Raw genomic sequence first — 21039 nt, 5'->3', positions numbered from 1 at the left:
TCAGAAGTAAAATTTGACCACTGTGGACATATGCTCCATGCATAGTAAAAGATATCAATTAAACAGTAATATGTGCTTCTATTCAAACTTGAAATGCATTCATGTAATTCATGCTAATTATAGTTTTATGTTTACAGTTAGCCGTGTAATGCAGACACTATTTGTTTCAAGCCTGAGTCAGGGATGATACAAGACCAAAAACTGCAAAAAATGTATTTGTCAACACTATTACACATACTGATATTATTTTAATGTCGGTACTTAAAAAAAAATCCTTGGACCTCAATCTTACAGGTGGCAGCTAAGATGCGTGAGAGAACCGAGTTATCGAAAGTGCTGTTTGTTATTGGAGTAGCTTTTTTTACTATTTGGATGCACTATTTAGATGTGAAAGACTTGATAAAGACTTTGAAAGAGTCACAAGTTAAACATGTTTAATATAATTGTATTTTTCCTTGAAATTAAATGCAAAAAGAGAATGTTCTAATGTGTTGTAGCATTTTCTTTTTGCACTACTGCTTGTGTCTAACCCTACTTACTTTATTAATGTGATAAAACTTTGTACCCTCCTCCCTGGCATTCAGTGAGCTGTACAATTGTACAGTTAATCCAAAACTCTAATAGGTAATAGATAGGCCCTTGTTAAAGGGATACTGAACCCACATTTTTTTCTTTCATGATTCAGATATAACATGTAATTTTAAGCAACTTTCTAATTTACTCCTATTATTATTTTGTTCTTTATTCTTCTGGTATCTTTATTTGAAAAGCAAAAATGTAAGCTTACGAGCCGGTCCATCTTTGGTTCAGCACCAGGGTAGTGCTTGCTGATTGGTGTCTAAATGTAGCCACCATAGAGTTTTGGACAGGCAGCAGATGCTGACTGAAAAGTCAGGAATCATATAAAAGGGACATTATACTCAAATTTAAATCTCAATAACATGTTTTTTTAAAAGGGACATGAACATTAATTCATGGTTCAGATGGAGAGTACCATTTAAAAAATAGAATTATGTCTATTATCAAGTGTACCTCTATCTCTTGGTCTACTTGGTTGAAACTTTGCATAAAACTTATGCTGTTTGAATAGTTTTTCAAGACGTTCAGGCTGTAGAAATTCAAACATCATTTGAAAAGCTGCTGGAATTTTTTTTCTGATGGACTGAAATATTGGTGTCAAGTTTATCTCATACAATGTATAGAAGTTGTTGTAGCACCACAGATGAAGTTAAAAAATTGTAATTAGCAGGTTATCGTGGGCTTATGAAATAGACTGAAATGCGGGTCCTAATTTGCTATATACAATATACAGGAAGGATTAGAAGGGTCCTGATAGACCTATGTTGGAGCATTTAAGGGTTACTGAAAATATAGTTTCAAACACCCTAATGGCCAGGCACTTTCACTAATGGCAAAAATAACTTTGGAATTAAGTTAACTTGGCAAAAATAACTTCTGCAAAAATCGGAATTAAGGTTGAAAAAATCCTATTGGCTGATGCAATCAGCCAATAGGATTGAACTTCAATCCTATTGGCTGATCCAATCAGCCAATAAGATTGAACTTGCATTCTATTGGCTGTTCCAATAAGCCAATAGAATGCCAGCTCAATCCTATTGGCTGATTGGATCAGCCAATAGGATTTTTTCAACCTTAATTCCGATTGGCTGATAGAATTCTATCAGCCAATCAGAATCTAAGGGACGCCATCTCGGATGACGTCACTTAAAGAGATATTCATTCTGGAAGAAGACGTCGATTGAAGAGGATGCTCCGCGCCGGATGTATTGAAGATGGAGCCGCTCCGCGCCGGATGGATGCAGATAGAAGATGCCGTCTGGATAAAGACTTCTGCCCGTCTGGAGAACCACTTCTCCTGGCTTGGATGAAGACTTCTCCCGGCTTGGATGAAGACTTCTCCCGGCTTCGTTGAGGATGGATGTCGGATCTTCAAAACTGTAAGTGGATCTTCAGTGGTTAGTGTTTTTTTAAGGGTTTATTGGGTGGGTTTTATTTTTAGTTTAGGGCTTTGGGCCGCAATAGAGCTAAATGCCCTTTTAAGGGCAATGCCCATCCAAATGCCCTTTTCAGGGCAATGGGGAGCTTAGGTTTTTTTAGTTAGGGTTTTATTTGGGGCGTTGGTTGTGTGTGGGTGGTGGGTTTTACTGTTGTGGGGGTTGTTTGTATTTTTTTTTTTTCAGGTAAAAGAGCTGATTTCTTTGGGGCAATGCCCCGCAAAAGGCCCTTTTAAGGGCTCTTGGTAGTTTAGTTTAGGCTAGGGTTTTTTTTATTTTGGGAGGGCTTTTTTATTTTGATAGGGCTATTAGATTAGGTGTAATTAGTTTAAATATCTTGTAATCTGTTTTTTTATTTTCTGTAATTTAGTGTTTGTTTGTTTTTGTAATTTAGGTAATTGTATTAAATTTATTTAATTGTATTTAATTTAGGGAATTTATTTAATTCTAGGGTTAGGTTAGGTTTTATTTTACAGGTAAATGTGTATTTATTTTAGCTAGGTAGTTAGTAAATAGTTAATAACTATTTAGTAACTATTCTACCTAGTTAAAATAAACACAAACTTGCCTGTAAAATAAAAATAAAACCTAAGCTAGATACAATGCAACTATTAGTTATATTGTAGCTAGCTTAGGGTTTATTTATAGGTAAGTATTTAAATAGGAATTATTTAGTTATTAATAGTAGGTTTTCTTTAGATTTATTTTAATTATATTAAAGTTAGGGGGTGTTAGGGTTAGACTTAGATTTAGGGGTTAATAAATTTAGTATAGAAGCGGCGACGTTGGGGACGGCAGATTAGGGGTTAATAAATGTAGATAGGTGGCGGCGATGTTAGGGACAGCAGATTAGGGGTTAATAATATTTAACTAATGTTTGCGAGGCGGGAGTGTGGCGGTTTAGGGGTTAATAAATTTATTATAGTGGTGGCGACATTGGGGGTGGCAGATTAGGGGTTAATAAATGTAGATATGTGGCGGCGATGTTAGGGACAGCAGATTAGGGGTTAATAATATTTAACTAATGTTTGTGAGGCGGGAGTACGGCGGTTTAGGGGTTAATATGTTCATTATAATGGCCGCGATGTCGGGAGCGGCAGATTAGGGGTTAATAATTTTATTTTAGTGTTTGCGATGCATGAGGGCCTCGGTTTAGGGGTTAATAGGTAGTTTATAGGTGTTAGTGTACTTTTTAGTACTTCAGTTATGAGTTTTATGCTACAGCATTGGTGTGTTTGAATCTAACGCCACCTACACCCAACACTATCACTTACTAAAACTTCCATTTAATCTGAGGTACTTTGTATGGTTTGTATCTATCAAAGAAATAAGCATAATAAATAATATGCTTTGCTTTTATCGCCTGTGCTGCTTTTTGACTCCTTACATCCCTCAAATAAGAAACTTATGTGAAAAGACATTGAAGGCCCTTCACATTCTGATAGATGGGTCCAATAAAAATTGTAGCTATGGGAGGCGGAGCTTGGCCAAGCAGGCAAATGGCCGCATAGTCACATCGCTCCGGCACAGCAGTAAGACCTGTTACCTTTAAAACAGTGTCTAACACTTTTAATCAGCAGCAAACAGTGGCTCAACAACTAAAACCCCAAATGTGAGCAAGCTCGTAACCGGGAGAGACCGGACCCGCATGCAATTCTACAAAAAGCAGGAGCAACGGAGCGCTCCGTCGCCATCTTTAATCATTTACAACTGCGACGGCAAGGGATCTCTCACAGCACACGATGATCGGAGACCCGATAGGGTAAGAGCTCACATCAGATTGTACACGAAAGGCTCCACACAAGCCTTACACAGGAGAGGACATGATACAACTAAACCCACTAAATTTATAACACGCTAAACAGACGAATCCCAAGATCAACGATCAAATGATCCGCACAGTAGAGGAAAACAATCCGCTAATGAGGTAAACAGAACAGTTACTTACAATCCAAAATCAAGAAATACAGCAAAACTGCCTCAAAGTTATTAATGAACAGCGCTGACCAAAAAATAACGCACAGCACTGAACATCTGGCATAAAATACAGCATACGACACCAGGCCTAAGCAGGCCCTCGCAGAGCGCTGCATCACAAGCTTCCTAATTGCTCACACTGAGTTTTCTAAACTAACCTTCTGCAGCAGCCATGACATCCAAGAACAAAGGCAAAGGGGACAAAAATCCTAAAGGTCAGTCGCAGACCAACACACTGGTAAGCTCTTTTTTCCAATCCAACGCATCAGACACACAAGAATCAAACCCCACAGACTGCACTTTACAGAATGATCCAATATCTTCTCCTGATTACATGATACAACTTAAACAGGACATAGCCAAGCTACCATCCAAAGAAGATTTTGAATCTCTCAAATCTCTCATAACAAGAGAACTATCCTCACTACGCAGAGACATGACAGAGATGGGAGAGAGAATAGTAACAGTTGAAGAAACACAAGACATAACTACAGAGGCTGTCTGCTCATTATACAATCAAACTAGTACACATGAAAGCAAACTAGAAGCCCTACAAGAAAAGATAGAGGACCTAGAGAATAGGGGACGAAGGAGTAACCTCCGCATTAGGGGCATACCTGAGCTAATTAAACCAGCAGACCTATTGGAATATTTACAAGGACTTTTCCGTCAAATACTGGGAAACCAGCAGGCCCCACCGAAAGAAATAGAAAGAGCCCATAGAACTCTTCGTCCCCCACCACCACCTAATGCTCCCCCCAGGGACATTATCCTCAAATTCCTCAGATTCACCGACAGAGAAGCTATCTGGCAGAAAGCCAGATCCTCTCACACACTCACATATCTGGACCATGAACTACAGATTTACCCGGACCTGAGCCCCAGCACCATACAAAAGAGAAAAGAAACCCGCTTCATCACCTCTATACTGCAGGACAGAAACATCAAATATCGCTGGGGATTCCCCTTCAGCTTAATTGTACCGCATGAAGGAACTACAATCATTTACAAGGGTGTACAAGACCTTGACAAGCTCTCCAAAGGACTGGGAATCCCCTTGAAACTTCCTGGTCCACCTTCTTCATCTGAAGGCCCTCAACCCTCAACTGCTCATACTCCATTCTCAAGCCTGCAGAAAACAACTTGGAACAAAGTTCAGTCCCTTAAGAAGCGAAAAGAAAATACGAACATTTCTCCTGCATCATTAAGAGACTGACCAAGACAAGTACCTTATTTGAACTGTCCACCTTGGGTAAGACCCTGAAATGTAAAACTTGTCACCAATACTAGTCAGAAACTAGTACATTTCCAGTTTAGTTACATGCTAGTTAAGCTAAGCAGAATGTTATTTCTTGTTGATATGTTCTTTCTACTATAACCCTATAAGGGTCTTTCTAATTTTAGAAAGGTTTTGGTTGATAGCCATTAGTATAATTAATCACATTGTTATTCTTATGTTTAATACTTGCATTCTTGCTGCTGTAAAACCTCAGATTGAAATTAAAAGAATTTCAATCTTCCCTCTGGCTTCTGGCCATTCCCCCTCCCTAGTTAACTATCCTACCCCCATTGATTATCATTTAAGTATAATGAATCATACTGTAATGTTCATATTGTTCATGCCTATAAATGTACAATGCATACGCTCCTTTTATTTTATGTATCAATATTGGTTCCTATACCGCCCAGACCTGAGAAATAGTCTAACACTGTTTTCACACACCCTACACAGTGTATTACCATCAAGGATAAATTATTATGAGTAAAAACAAAACTCATAACAGACAACTATCTTTCCTAACGATTAATGCTAAGGGCCTAAATAACCCGCACAAAAGAAACATTGTTATACGAGATATCAAACATAAAAAAGGGGACTTGATATTTATACAAGAATCCCACTTCTTAAAGGGCCACGAACCTAAAACTTTCTTTTATAAATTCGGTCCCTCATATTACTCCTCAAACAGCTCCAAAACTAATGGAGTTGGGATTTTAATAAAAAAGGGTATACCCTTTCAACTACTCGATTCACATAAAGATACGGAAGGGAGATATATAATATTAGTGGGGAAACTATTTAACACCATCACCACCTTAGTAAGTGCCTATGCCCCAAACACTAGACAAGACAAATTCATAACCTCCCTAACTGGAAAAATCTTAGAGGTGGCCAAGGGTATGTTAATACTAGGTGGAGACCTTAATGTCTCACTAGACCCGTACCGGGATAACTCAAATCACGCCTCTTCAACACCACATAAAGCACTGTCGGACATAAAACAACGCTTACGAGATCTGGCGCTACATGATGTCTGGAGAATACATCACCCCGAGACATACGATTTTACATTCTTTTCCCATCCACACTCACGCTTCTCTCGAATAGACTACATACTAACTGATGTAACTACTCTCTCATTTATTACACAATCATCCATTATCCCCGCGACCTGGTCAGACCACTCTATAGTTTCCTGCTCAATACTATGGCCCTCAGCTTCCCCTTCTACTTACATATGGAAAATTAACGAGGAACTATTAGACCTCCCACTATATAATGACAAAATTCAAAAAGCCATAAAAGAATTCTTCGACTTCAATATTAACTCGATACCCTCATTTCAGACTATCTGGGAGGCACATAAGGGGACTATACGAGGTGAATTAATGAGCATGCACTCCCACTATAAAAAACAGCAAAGACAACTGCTACATGACTCCTTGAATAAAGCAAATGATCTAGAATCACAACTTAAAAGAACACCTAATAACTCACAGTTAGCTAAGAATTTACAAGAGACAAAACTGATAGTGACTAACCTTCTAGATAAAGAATGCAAAGCTTTTGCCTTCAAACTCAAGCAGACACATTACGAAGGAGACAATAAATGCAGCAGGCTATTTGCCCGCAAATTAAAACGTAAAGCCCAACGTGCCTACATTCTCACAATAAAGTCCCCTAACAAAACACACCATGACACTTCAAACATCGCTGAAGCCTTCCGTTCTTACTACGAACAACTATACAACCTGACTACGAAATTTACAGACTCACATTCACATAACTCAGAGCCCGATGTATCCTTCATTGACAAATATTTATCAGACGTGAAACTCCCAGAACTGACAGAAGAACAACAAACTTTCCTTCAAAACCCCTTTACCCTGCTTGAAATTAAAAAAACCATAAAAGACCTCCCCACGGACAAAGCCCCAGGCCCTGATGGCTACACTAACTATTACTATAAAAAATACATAGATCTACTCTCCCCACACCTTCTCTCCCTCTTTAACTCAATAACTCCGGAGAACCCTTTCCCCACTCGGACACTGGAAGCTTTCATCTCTATTATACCAAAACCTGGAAAAAGCCCTGAATATGTCGAAAACTATAGGCCAATCTCACTCCTAAATACAGACCTAAAAATATACGCTAAAATCCTTGCAGTAAGACTAAACACAGTACTACCACAATTAATTGAGAAAGACCAGGTTGGATTCGTACCAACCAGGGAAGCAAAAGACAACACTGTCCGGGTTATACAACTTATAGAATATGCTACACACAAAAATATCCCGCTCTTGGTTCTGTCGACCGACGCGGAGAAAGCGTTCGACCGCGTTGGTTGGCAGTTTCTAAGAGCGGTATTACGAAAAATGGGAGTGGGGCAAGACTTTATTAATCGGGTGTTTGCCATGTACTCTACCCCAACAGCCAGGGTTCGCATAAATGGTTCCCTTTCGGCCCCATTTCATATCACAAACGGCACACGACAGGGCTGCCCTCTTTCCCCACTGCTATTCGCCTGCGTAATAGAAATACTAGCACATAAAATACGAAATCACCCCCTAATAACAGGTATACAAATACACAACTCACATCACAAGATTATGTTATACGCTGACGATGTACTGTTCTGCATCACTAACCCCCAAACCACTATACCGCACATCATACGTCAGTTAGACGAATTTAGCATTGTATCTAACTTTCTAATTAATAAAACGAAATCAGAAATCATGAACATTAATGTCTCACCGACGGATATAGCTCTAATCAAACATATATGCCCATTTCGCTGGCAAACAAGCTCCCTCAAATACCTAGGTATCCAACTCACGCCTTCCCCAGATCACCTTTTCACTCTAAATTACAAACCACTCCTTAAGGAGATTATTACAGATCTTTCCTCCTGGAAAAGGAAGCATATCTCATGGCTAGGGAGGATCAACGTAATCAAAATGAACATCCTTCCGAGACTCCTCTACCTCTTTCAAACTCTACCCATCCCCCTCCCTACAAACTACCTCAACACCCTGCAATCAAACATCTTAGACTACATTTGGCTCAACAATAGAGCGAGAATCAGCAAAAAGATAATGTTTCTCCCCATACACATGGGAGGTCTTGGGGTCCCCGATTTTCATAGATATAGACAAGCTACCTTTTTACAACGAATCATAGACTGGTGCTCGAACCTACATGACAAAACATGGGTGCAATTAGAACACGACATGACACAAAACCTACACCTGGGCCAACTATGCTGGTCGCCAAGGGACAGAGATAGATTCCTAAAATCCACCACACAAATAATATCGGAAACCTTCAGAGTCTGGGACAGGGTTCTGACTGAGTGCCCCAATTTATCGACAAAATTCTCACCTTTGACACCGTTGACACACAATAACGAATTCCGACCTGGCCTTTCAATGATGACTAGGCTCGCGGGTAGCTCCGTCAGATCCTTACAGATTCACCACTTGGGAAATGAACAACACTCCCCTAGCATCGAGGAACTGGTCTCTGAGGGCTTCTCCGTCCTTGGAGACTGGTTCTTCTACAGACAGTGTCAATCATATATCACATCTCACCCACAATCCAATAACATGATCAGGTCAATGACATCCTTCGAATCTATCTGCCATAAAAACACCCCAACCAGACACGCTCTATCTATTACACATTCCCTCCTATCACAACAACCGCACGGAGCTCTGCCATACTACATAGACAGATGGAATTCTGAATTAGGAATAGAAATCACATATGCAGATGCCTTGCAAATTTTCACCAATATAAAGAAAACCTCAATCTCCTGTAAATTCGTTGAGCTTAATTTAAAAATACTTCAAAGATGGTACCTAACCCCAGAACGATGTAAAAAAATATATAAACTCAAATCAGCTCAATGCTGGAGATGTGGATCTGGGGAGTGCCACATGTCCCACATATGGTGGCAATGCAGTAAATTAACACCTATCTGGAACGAGGTAGCTCAGGAGTCTAGTAAAATACTAGGAATACCCACTCCCTTAGATCCTTGCTTATGGCTCTTTAACAAGACCCCGAGAAAACTCTCTACTCCACTAAAAAAATTATTTCATATCTTGAGCAACAGTTTTAAAATTCTAATTGCAAGGAACTGGAAGTCAGATAAGATTCCCTCCCTGGCACACTGGCTCTCAGAGTGCTATCGCACTATATCTCTGGAAGAATATTTTTATATGAAAAATAAAAACACAGACTTATATGCTCAGATGCTTTTTGTATGGGAAACTTACATACACTCCTATTCTAAGTAACTTAACAAGCCCTAGAAAAGAAAAAATCTCAGGTAAACCCTTAGCAATGCTAGAGAAACACGCAGGCCTGGACGGTATACCTTATTGTACAACGGCTTCCTCTCTCAACGTTGATGTTTATTGTAACAATACTTGAATTTCCCTTTCCTCCCCCCTCTATCCCCTCTTTCTATACCCCCACAAAAGTAAGACGCAAAATGACTCACGACTGTAATTGATTTTATTTTGTATGTTTATCTTTATGTAAAAGCTTGAATTTCAATAAACTTTTGAAAAAAAAAAAAAAAAAAAAAAAAAAAAAAAAAATTGTAGCTATGGAGTAAATAGAATGAGAAAAATATAATTTTTGATGTTGTATATCAAGCAGGAAATTACATTGTAGTCAAGACAAGAAAATGTGAGGTAGCACAACTACAGTACTGCTCACATGAGAACAGCAGCAAATCAGAAGCAGACATTTTACACTCTATTTAGAAGCATCTCAAATGCATTTTATATTCTGCCTAAACATACCATAAATAGTTTAAAACAACTTAATTTAAATTCCAGATAATAAACTAAAGCATCATATTTTTTCATTATATCTACATGTTGTATGATAATTACTTAATAGGGGCAAAACTAATTGTAGTGTGTCTACCTGTCAGTAATATTTCTTTATTAATTTCTCTACTTTGAAAAATAAAAATGTTCTTACCTATTTTAGAAGGGAAGAGTGTTTCGTCATCAAGCTGGTCTTGTACCCATGTCATCAGGTAATCAATATATTTGGGAGCAGAGCACTTAATTGGTTTCTTTATATTGGTTCCATCAGCCCAATGGTACTCATACCTATTAAAAAGAAAAATTCTGATATCAAATGTCAATGCTCTTTAACAAAGAATACCATGAGAAAGAAGTGATTTTGATAATGCACGTAAATTTTGGGAAAAAGGCAAACAAAAGACATGGACCACTTGTTTTATAAGAGATCAATGAAACTTTACAGGTACAAACCCTTTTATCCAAACTGCCTAGTAAATAGTTTAATTTTGGAATATTTGTGTATTTGCATCTGTAAAATAGGACAGCTTGGAGAGGGGATGGACTAAGGACTCGATTTATCAAGCCACATCGGACAGGCGGGTACATATGTGCCCCTGTCCACCGCAGCTCGCCTCTGGTGGGCAGAATTCCATTGGCGGACGAGACCGGGGACAATAATATTCTCCACCTAAGAGGTGGAGAAGTGGCTAGGAAGCCACTGATGACCGCTGCTTGATAAATTGTGACTGCAGGATCTCTTGTGAGAACCTGCAGTCGCAGAGAGGCGATGGGCTTGATAAATCTAGCTCTAAGTGTAAACAACAATATTTTATGTCATTTAAGCAATATTTACATGTCATAATATAGCTTATACATGCAACCAAAAGGTAGTTTTAAATCATTTTTTAATACTTTTGTATACTTGGCACCATCAGAAAGTACTGTAATCAGTAAGGCAATAGCAGTTACTTCAAATAAATAGCATTTGCATTTTAGAATACAAAAACCTAACTAAAGATGCAGGCAGAGAAGATTGTTACTTACTGGTGGGGAAAATGGTAAATTTTAATTTTTTTTTTTTTTTTAAATATTAATGAAAAAATCTGGATTTTCAATCACAGCCTTCATGGATCTTGGCAAGCTCTCCACCAGTCTTTCACATTGCTGTTGGGTGACTTTAAACCACCCCAGACGCAAAAATTCAAGCAGCTCGGCTTTGTTTAATGGCTTGTTACTATCCATCTTCCTCTTGATCATGATCCAGAGGATTTCATGGGGTTTCAGGTCTGGAGATTGGGCTGCCCATGACAAGGTTGTGATCTGGTGGTCCTCCATCCACACCTCGATTGACCTGGCTGTGTGGCATGGAGCATTGTCCTGCTTGAAAAACCAATCCTAAGAGTTGGGGAACATTGTAAGAGAAGAAGGAAGGAAGTTTTCTTCCAGAATAACCTTGTACGTGGCTTGATTCATAAAGATAAATCTGCCCGATCCCAGCCTTCCTAAAGCACCCCCAGATCATCACCGATCCTCCACCAAATTTCACAGTGGCTATAAGGCCTCCTTCTAACCATTAGACAACCAGGTGTTGGGCAAAGCTGAAAATTGGAATAATCAGAGAAGATGACCTTACTTCAGTCCTCTACTGTCCATACTTATGGTCTTTGCAAACCCCAGCCTTTTGCTTCTCATTGATGAAGGCCTTTTTTGTAGCTATGCACGACTACAGTCCTGATCCTAGGAAACCTGTTTTGAATCATCCTCACATCACTTAACTCCAGCTGCCATTTGCCATTCCTTTTGTTATTCACTTTATGTAATTGTATGGCTGTTGAGTGACATTTAAATGAGTTGGCAGTCATAACGGGCAGTGGAGAGTTGTTTTTGCCCTCTGCCGGTCTGTAGCTTTGTTGTCCCTAATGTCTGCTGCTTGACCTTGTTCTTATGAACCGCCATCTTTGAAATTTTAATGATGGAAGCAACCTGACGCTCACTGTATCCCTCTGCCAGAAAAGCTAGACTTGAACCCTTCTTTTCCTCAATCAAAACTTTTCTTTTCAACTCTTTTGGCATGTTTAATAGTATTTTTTTTATTTCAAGTACTTTTGAGGTACTACTAACACTTTTTTGCCGCCATCCAGCTGGTCGTATTGCAAGAGGATAGTTATGACCACAGCAGTGGTATATATCATATAATATAATAAATGCTCTAAATGACAACATTTTGGAAGAAATGTCAGTAATTAATAGAATAAAACAAAAATGTTAATTTTACTGCTAAGTTTGCAGTGGTCTCTTAATATTCTCTCTCTCAACTAGAAATGTTATGAATCAACCTGGAAGAGGATGTGTGTCTATATTGTCTCAATGCACTGTGAAGAGGAAGGTTCAAGCAGCAAAAATATCTCCAAGGATCACAGCTGGAGAATTGCAGAAGTTAGTTGCATCTTGTGGTCAGAAAGTCTCCAAAACTACAATTTGACGTAACCTACATCACAAGTTATTTGGAAGGGTTTCAAGAAAAAAGCCTTTACTCTCATTGAAAAACAAACTCAAGCATCTTCAGTTTGCCAGAAACCACTGAAACTTCAAATAGGATTTGGTTCTATGGTTAGATGAAACTAAAATAGAGCTTTTTGGCAATAAACACCAGAGGTGGGTTTGGCGCACACAGAGTGGTAGCCATATGGAAAAGTACCTCATGCCCATGGTTAAATATGGTGGTGGCTCTTAAATGTTTTGGGGCTGTTTTTATGCAAGAGGACCTGGACATTTTGTTAGGATACATGGCATCATGGACTCTATCAAATATGAACAAATATTAAATAATCACCTGACTGCCCCTGCCAAAAAGCTTAAAGGGACACTGAACCCAAATTTTTGCTTTTGTGATTCAGAGTATGCAATTTTAAAAAACTTTCTAATTTACTCCTATTATCAATTTTCTTCGTTCTCTTGCTTTCTTTATTTGAAAAAGAAGGCATCTAAGCTATTTTTTGGTTCAGAACCATGGAAAGCACTTGTTTATTGGTAGGTGAATTTACCTACCTATCAGCAAGAACAACACAGTGTGTTCACCAAAAATGGGCCGGCATCTAAACTTACATTCTTGCATTTCAAATAAAGATACCACGAGAATGAAAAGAATTTGATAATAGGATTAAATTAGAAAGTTGCTTAAAACTGCATGCTCTGTCTGAATCACGATAGAAAAAATTTGGGTTCAGTGTCCCTTTAAAATGGGCCGTGGTTAGATTTTCCAGCAGGACAATGATCTAAAACATACATCAAAATCAACACAAAAATAGTTTACTGACCACAAAATCAAGGTCCTGCCATGGCCATCCCAGTACCCTGACTTGAACCCCATAGAAAACCTGTGGGGTGAACTGAAGAGAAGAGTCCGCCAGCGTTGACTTCGAAATCTGAAGGATCTGGAGAGATTATGTACGGAGGAATGGTCTCAGATCCCTTGACATGTATTCTCCAACCTCAGAGCTCAGGTGCCAATAATTGTGTCACACATATATTTAAAGGGACACTGTACCCAAAAATTTTCTTTCGGGATTCAGATTGAGCATGAAATTTTAAGCAACTTTCTAATTTAATCCTATTATCAAATTTTATTAATTCTCTTGGTATCTTTATTTGAAATGCAAGAATGTAGGTTTAGATGCCGGCCCATTTTTGGTGAACAACCTGGGTTGTCCTTGCTGATTGTTGGATAAATTCATCCACCAATAAAAAAGTGCTGTCCAGAGTAATGAAACCAACAAAAAAAAATTAGATGCCTTCTTTTTTAAAATAATGATAGCAAGAGAACGAAGAAAAAAACATAATTTATGCTTACCTGATAAATTCCTTTCTTCTGTTGTGTGATCAGTCCACGGGTCATCATTACTTCTGGGATATAACTCCTCCCCAACAGGAAATGCAAGAGGATTCACCCAGCAGAGCTGCATATAGCTCCTCCCCTCTACGTCACTCCCAGTCATTCGACCAAGAATCAACGAGAAAGGAGAAACCAAGGGTGAAGTGGTGACTGGAGTATAATTTAAAAAATATCTACCTGCCTTAAAAAACAGGGCGGGCCGTGGACTGATCACACAACAGAAGAAAGGAATTTATCAGGTAAGCATAAATTATGTTTTCTTCTGTTATGTGTGATCAGTCCACGGGTCATCATTACTTCTGGGATACCAATACCAAAGCAAAAGTACACGGATGACGGGAGGGATAGGCAGGCTCATTATACAGAAGGAACCACTGCCTGAAGAACCTTTCTCCCAAAAATAGCCTCCGAAGAAGCAAAAGTGTCAAATTTGTAAAATTTGGAAAAAGTATGAAGCGAAGACCAAGTTGCAGCCTTGCAAATCTGTTCAACAGAGGCCTCATTCTTAAAGGCCCAAGTGGAAGCCACAGCTCTAGTAGAATGAGCTGTAATTCTTTCAGGAGGCTGCTGTCCAGCAGTCTCATAGGCTAAACGAATTATGCTACGAAGCCAGAAGGAGAGAGAGGTAGCCGAAGCCTTATGACCTCTCCTCTGACCAGAGTACACGACAAACAGGGAAGACGTTTGTCGAAAATCCTTAGTTGCCTGCAAGTAGAACTTGAGGGCACGAACTACATCCAGATTGTGTAGAAGACGTTCCTTCTTTGAAGAAGGATTCGGGCACAGAGAAGGAACCACGATCTCTTGATTGATGTTCCTGTTAGTGACTACCTTAGGTAAGAACCCAGGTTTAGTACGCAGAACTACCTTATCTGAATGAAAAATCAAATAAGGAGAATCACAATGTAACGCTGATAACTCAGAGACTCTCCGAGCCGAAGAAATAGCCATTAAAAATAACACTTTCCAAGATAACAACTTTATATCAATGGAATGAAGGGGTTCAAACGGAACTCCTTGTAGAACGTTAAGAACAAGGTTTAAACTCCATGGCGGAGCAACAGTTTTAAACACAGGCTTGATTCTAGCTAAAGCCTGACAAAAGGCCTGGACGTCTGGATTTTCTGACAGACGCCTGTGCAACAAGATGGACAGAGCTGAGATCTGTCCCTTTAATGAACTAGCCGATAAACCCTTTTCTAAACCTTCTTGTAGAAAGGACAATATCCTAGGAATCCTAACCTTACTCCAGGAGTAACCTTTGGATTCGCACCAGTATAGGTATTTACGCCATATCTTATGGTAAATTCTTCTGGTAACAGGCTTCCTAGCCTGTATCAGGGTATCAATAACCGACTCAGAAAAACCACGTTTTGATAAAATCAAGCGTTCAATTTCCAAGCAGTCAGCTTCAGAGAAGTTAGATTTTGATGTTTGAATGGACCCTGTATCAGAAGGTCCTGTCTTAGAGGTAGAGACCAAGGCGGACAGGATGACATGTCCACTAGATCTGCATACCAAGTCCTGCGTGGCCACGCAGGCGCTATTAGAATCACTGATGCTCTCTCCTGTTTGATTTTGGCAATCAATCGAGGAAGCAGCGGGAAGGGTGGAAACACATAAGCCATCCCGAAGTTCCAAGGTGCTGTCAAAGCATCTATCAGAACCGCTCCCGGATCCCTGGATCTGGACCAGTAGCGAGGAAGTTTGGCGTTCTGGCGAGACGCCATGAGATCTATCTCTGGTTTGCCCCAACGTCGAAGTATTTGGGCAAAGACCTCCGGATGAAGTTCCCACTCCCCCGGATGAAAAGTCTGACGACTCAAGAAATCCGCCTCCCAGTTCTCCACTCCCGGGATGTGGATTGCTGACAGGTGGCAAGAGTGAGACTCTGCCCAGCGAATTATCTTTGATACTTCCATCATTGCTAGGGAGCTTCTTGTCCCTCCTTGATGGTTGATGTAAGCTACAGTCGTGATGTTGTCCGACTGAAACCTGATGAACCCCCGAGTTCTTAACTGGGGCCAAGCCAGAAGGGCATTGAGAACTGCTCTCAATTCCAGAATGTTTATTGGTAGGAGACTTTCCTCCTGATTCCATTGTCCCTGAGCCTTCAGAGAATTCCAGACAGCGCCCCAACCTAGTAGGCTGGCGTCTGTTGTTACAATTGTCCAGTCCGGCCTGCTGAATGGCATCCCCCTGGACAGATGTGGCCGAGAAAGCCACCATAGAAGAGAGTTTCTGGTCTCTTGATCCAGATTCAGAGTAGGGGACAAGTCTGAGTAATCCCCATTCCACTGACTCAGCATGCACAATTGCAGCGGTCTGAGATGTAGACGTGCAAAGGGTACTATGTCCATTGCTGCTACCATTAAGCCGATCACCTCCATGCATTGAGCTACTGACGGGAGTTGAATGGAATGAAGGACACGGCATGCATTTAGAAGCTTTGTTAATCTGTCTTCTGTCAGATAAATCTTCATTTCTACAGAATCTATCAGAGTCCCCAAGAATGGAACTCTTGTGAGAGGAAAGAGAGAACTCTTCTTTTCGTTCACTTTCCATCCATGCGACCTTAGAAATGCCAGAACTAACTCTGTATGAGACTTGGCAGTTTGAAAGCTTGAAGCTTGTATCAGAATGTCGTCTAGGTACGGAGCTACCGAAATTCCTCGCGGTCTTAGTACCGCCAGAAGGGCACCCAGAACCTTTGTGAAGATTCTTGGAGCCGTAGCCAATCCGAATGGAAGAGCTACAAACTGGTAATGCCTGTCTAAGAAGGCAAACCTTAGATACCGGTAATGATCTTTGTGAATCGGTATGTGAAGGTAAGCATCCTTTAAATCCACTGTAGTCATGTACTGACCCTTTTGGATCATGGGTAAGATTGTCCGAATAGTTTCCATTTTGAACGATGGAACTCTTAGGAATTTGTTTAGGATCTTTAAATCCAAGATTGGCCTGAAAGTTCCCTCTTTTTTGGGAACCACAAACAGGTTTGAGTAAAACCCTTGTCCTTGTTCCGACCGCGGAACCGGATGGATCACTCCCATTAATAACAGATCTTGTACACAGCGTAGAAACGCTTCTTCCTTTATCTGGTTTGTTGACAACCTTGACAGATGAAATCTCCCTCTTGGGGGAGAGAATTTGAAGTCTAGAAGGTATCCCTGAGATATGATCTCTAACGCCCAGGGATCCTGAACATCTCTTGCCCAAGCCTGGGCGAAGAGAGAGAGTCTGCCCCCCACTAGATCCGGTCCCGGATCGGGGGCCCTCGATTCATGTTGTCTTAGGGGCAGCAGCAGGTTTCCTGGCCTGCTTGCCCTTGTTCCAGGACTGGTTAGGTTTCCAGCCTTGTCTGTAACGAGCAACGGCTCCTTCCTGTTTTGGAGCAGTGGAAGTTGGTGCTGCTCCTGCTTTGAAATTCCGAAAGGGACGAAAATTAGACTGTCTAGCCTTAGCTTTGGCTTTGTCTTGAGGCAAGGCGTGGCCCTTACCTCCTGTAATGTCAGCGATAATTTCTTTCAAACCGGGCCCAAATAAAGTTTGCCCTTTGAAAGGTATATTAAGTAATTTGGACTTAGAAGTTACATCAGCTGACCAAGATTTTAGCCACAGCGCCCTACGTGCCTGAATGGCGAATCCTGAGTTCTTAGCCGTAAGTTTGGTTAAATGTACTACGGCCTCCGAAATGAATGAATTAGCTAGTTTAAGGACTCTAAGCCTGTCCGTAATGTCGTCCAGCGTAGCTGAACTAAGGTTCTCTTCCAGAGACTCCATCCAAAATGCTGCCGCAGCCGTAATCGGCGCGATGCATGCAAGGGGTTGCAATATAAAACCTTGTTGAACAAACATTTTCTTAAGGTAACCCTCTAATTTTTTATCCATTGGATCTGAAAAAGCACAGCTATCCTCCACCGGGATAGTGGTACGCTTAGCTAAAGTAGAAACTGCTCCCTCCACCTTAGGGACCGTTTGCCATAAGTCCCGTGTGGTGGCGTCTATTGGAAACATCTTTCTAAATATTGGAGGGGGTGAGAACGGCACACCGGGTCTATCCCACTCCTTAGTAACAATTTCAGTTAGTCTCTTAGGTATAGGAAAAACGTCAGTACTCGCCGGTACCGCAAAGTATTTATCCAACCTACACAATTTCTCTGGTATTGCAACAGTGTTACAATCATTAAGAGCCGCTAAAACCTCCCCTAGTAATACACGGAGGTTCTCCAATTTAAATTTAAAATTTGAAATATCTGAATCCAATCTGTTTGGATCAGAACCGTCACCCACAGAATGAAGCTCTCCGTCCTCATGCTCTGCAAGCTGTGACGCAGTATCCGACATGGCTCTAGTATTATCAGCGCACTCTGTTCTCACCCCAGAGTGATCACGCTTGCCCCTTAGTTCTGGTAATTTAGCCAAAACTTCAGTCATAACAGTAGCCATATCTTGTAATGTTATCTGTAATGGCCGCCCAGATGTACTAGGCGTCACAAAATCACGCACCTCCCGGGCGGGAGATGCAGGTACTGACACGTGAGGCGAGTTAGTCGGCATAACTCTCCCCTCGCTGTTTGGTGAAATTTGTTCAATTTGTACAGATTGGCTTTTATTTAAAGTAGCATCAATACAGTTAGTACATAAATTTCTATTGGGCTCCACCTTGGCATTGGAACAAATGACACAGGTATCTTCCTCTGAATCAGACATGTTTAACACACTAGCAAATAAACTTGCAACTTGGTTATAATCTTATTTAACAAAAACGTACTGTGCCTCAAAGAAGCACTAAACGATTAAATGACAGTTGAAATAATGAACTGAAAAACTGTTATAGCATCAATCCTTGAAAACAACACAACTTTTAGCAAAGGTTTGTTCCCATTAGTAAAGTAACAATAATTAAATTTGAAACGTAAAAATTACAGAGCAACGTTTTTAATCACAGTCAATATATAAGTCTCACAGCTCTGCTGAGAGAATCTACCTCCCTTCAAAGAAGTTTGAAGACCCCTGAGTTCTGTTAGATATGAACCGGATCATGCAGGAAATACAAGATTAACTGACTGGAAATTTTTGATGCGTAGCAAAGAGCGCCAAAAACGGCCCCTCCCCCTCACACACAGCAGTGAGAGAGAAACGAAACTGTCACAATTAAAACAAGCAGCTGCCAAGTGGAAAAATAATGCCCAAACATTTATTCACTCAGTACCTCAGAAAATGCAAACGATTCTACATTCCAGCAAAAACGTTTAACATAATAAATACCTATTAAAAGGTTTAATGTACTTTTTACAGAGTAATTCCAGTGAAGTACCATCCCCAGAATACTGAAGTGTAGAGTATACATACATGTTATTATAACGGTATGGCAGGATTTTCTCATCAATTCCATTCAGAAAATAAAAACTGCTACATACCTCAATGCAGATTCATCTGCCCGCTGTCCCCTGATCTGAAGCTTTTACCTCCCTCAGATGGCCGAGAAACAGCAATATGATCTTAACTACTCCGGTTAAAATCATAGTAAAAAAACTCTGGTAGATTCTTCTTCAAACTCTGCCAGAGAGGCAATAACACGCTCCGGTGCTATTGTAAAATAACAAACTTTTGATTGAAGTTATAAAAACTAAGTATAATCTCACCATAGTCCTCTCACACATCCTATCTAGTCGTTGGGTGCAAGAGAATGACTGGGAGTGACGTAGAGGGGAGGAGCTATATGCAGCTCTGCTGGGTGAATCCTCTTGCATTTCCTGTTGGGGAGGAGTTATATCCCAGAAGTAATGATGACCCGTGGACTGATCACACATAACAGAAGAAATGATAATAGGAGTAAATTAGAAAGTTGCTTAAAATTGCATGCTCTTTCTGAATTACAAAAGAAAAATTTTTGGTTCAGTTTCCCTTTAAGAAAGATATTTTTTTTTGGATAAACCTGTGTTGTGTTTGCAATTGTTTGATATCCATGAGAGCAGAGTATTTTTGTGTATTTTTTTAACAAAATATCAAAAGGTTAAACAATAAAGACAATTTTTCAAAGACTTCTTTGCTCATATTTCCCAAGGGTGCCAATATTAGTGGAGGGCACTGTGTATGTATATGTACACACACACACACTTACATATACACACACACACACACACATACATAACCATTGGGAAGTATGTCAGACTGAAGCAAATGTATTTATTATTGTTCTCTCTCTCTACCAGGAATTAAATGACTGCAATGAAAGTTTAATCTCACAGCAAACACTTATTCTGCCTTTGTGTTAATATTGTGTTATTGTTATAAAGCTGCTTTAATACAATTTGTGTTTACACAATTCAACAGAAAGTGTTTGTTGTTGTTTTTTATTTTTTACGCATTATTAAAAATTTTAGTATTTTTCTTCTGGTTCCTGAAGTGTTTAACAATCACAAAAAAAATCAAATAAATAAATAATAAAAAAAAAAAAGAGGATAAATATAAAAGGGGATGTAACAGGATATTGCACTGAATTATTTTTTTGTCAGTGCTTCGTGAGTTAAATTCCCTAGATCTGTGTTTCTAGATATTAATAAGTGGGGTTTCCACTTTAATAGACCTAGTAATAAAAAATTGTTCCATAGAGAGTTTCTGTCCTGAAACAGCTGAAGGAACTTCCCATCCCATCAAGCAGACAGACAGACATTCTCCCTCTTCAAATCATTGCCATTCTTCACATAGCAAACCAGACCAGCTAACATTAGTGTCACATACATCATTGACAGCTGCACATGTTAGTGTACGCTAAGCTCAGCTTTTAGCCTGGTGCTAAATGACAAACTTAAACCGCTGGTGAGATTGTTTGAATGTGAGCTTGATTCATTACATTGCAACTCTAAGGTTGTTGTTTTGTTTTTTGCTAGGGGCAGCTGCACAGCATTATCGGGACAGTCTAGTCAAAATTAAACTTTAATGATTCAGATAGGGCATGCAATTTTAAACAACTTTCCAATTTACTTTTATCATCAAATTTGCTTTTGTTCCCTTGGTATGCTCATATGCTAATTT

The 21039-nt window shown here is 39.8% G+C and overlaps 1 protein-coding gene across 2 annotated transcripts in view; it reads right to left on the bottom strand.

Annotated features, from left to right (window-relative positions):
• The window catches only part of MOB1B (MOB kinase activator 1B), a 161667-nt gene that overhangs the window by 33613 nt on the left and 107015 nt on the right, over nt 1-21039 (bottom strand). For both annotated transcript variants that reach the window (XM_053703345.1, XM_053703346.1), the window contains exon 4: nt 10279-10412. In XM_053703345.1, the coding sequence (XP_053559320.1) occupies nt 10279-10412 (134 nt within the window). The remainder of the gene's footprint in view (nt 1-10278; nt 10413-21039) is intronic.

Source organism: Bombina bombina, chromosome 2, assembly GCF_027579735.1.
Source record: "Bombina bombina isolate aBomBom1 chromosome 2, aBomBom1.pri, whole genome shotgun sequence".
Lineage (NCBI taxonomy): Eukaryota > Metazoa > Chordata > Amphibia > Anura > Bombinatoridae > Bombina > Bombina bombina.
The sequence above is the reverse complement of the archived record's forward strand: the minus strand, read 5'-3'. Positions and strand labels throughout refer to the sequence as shown.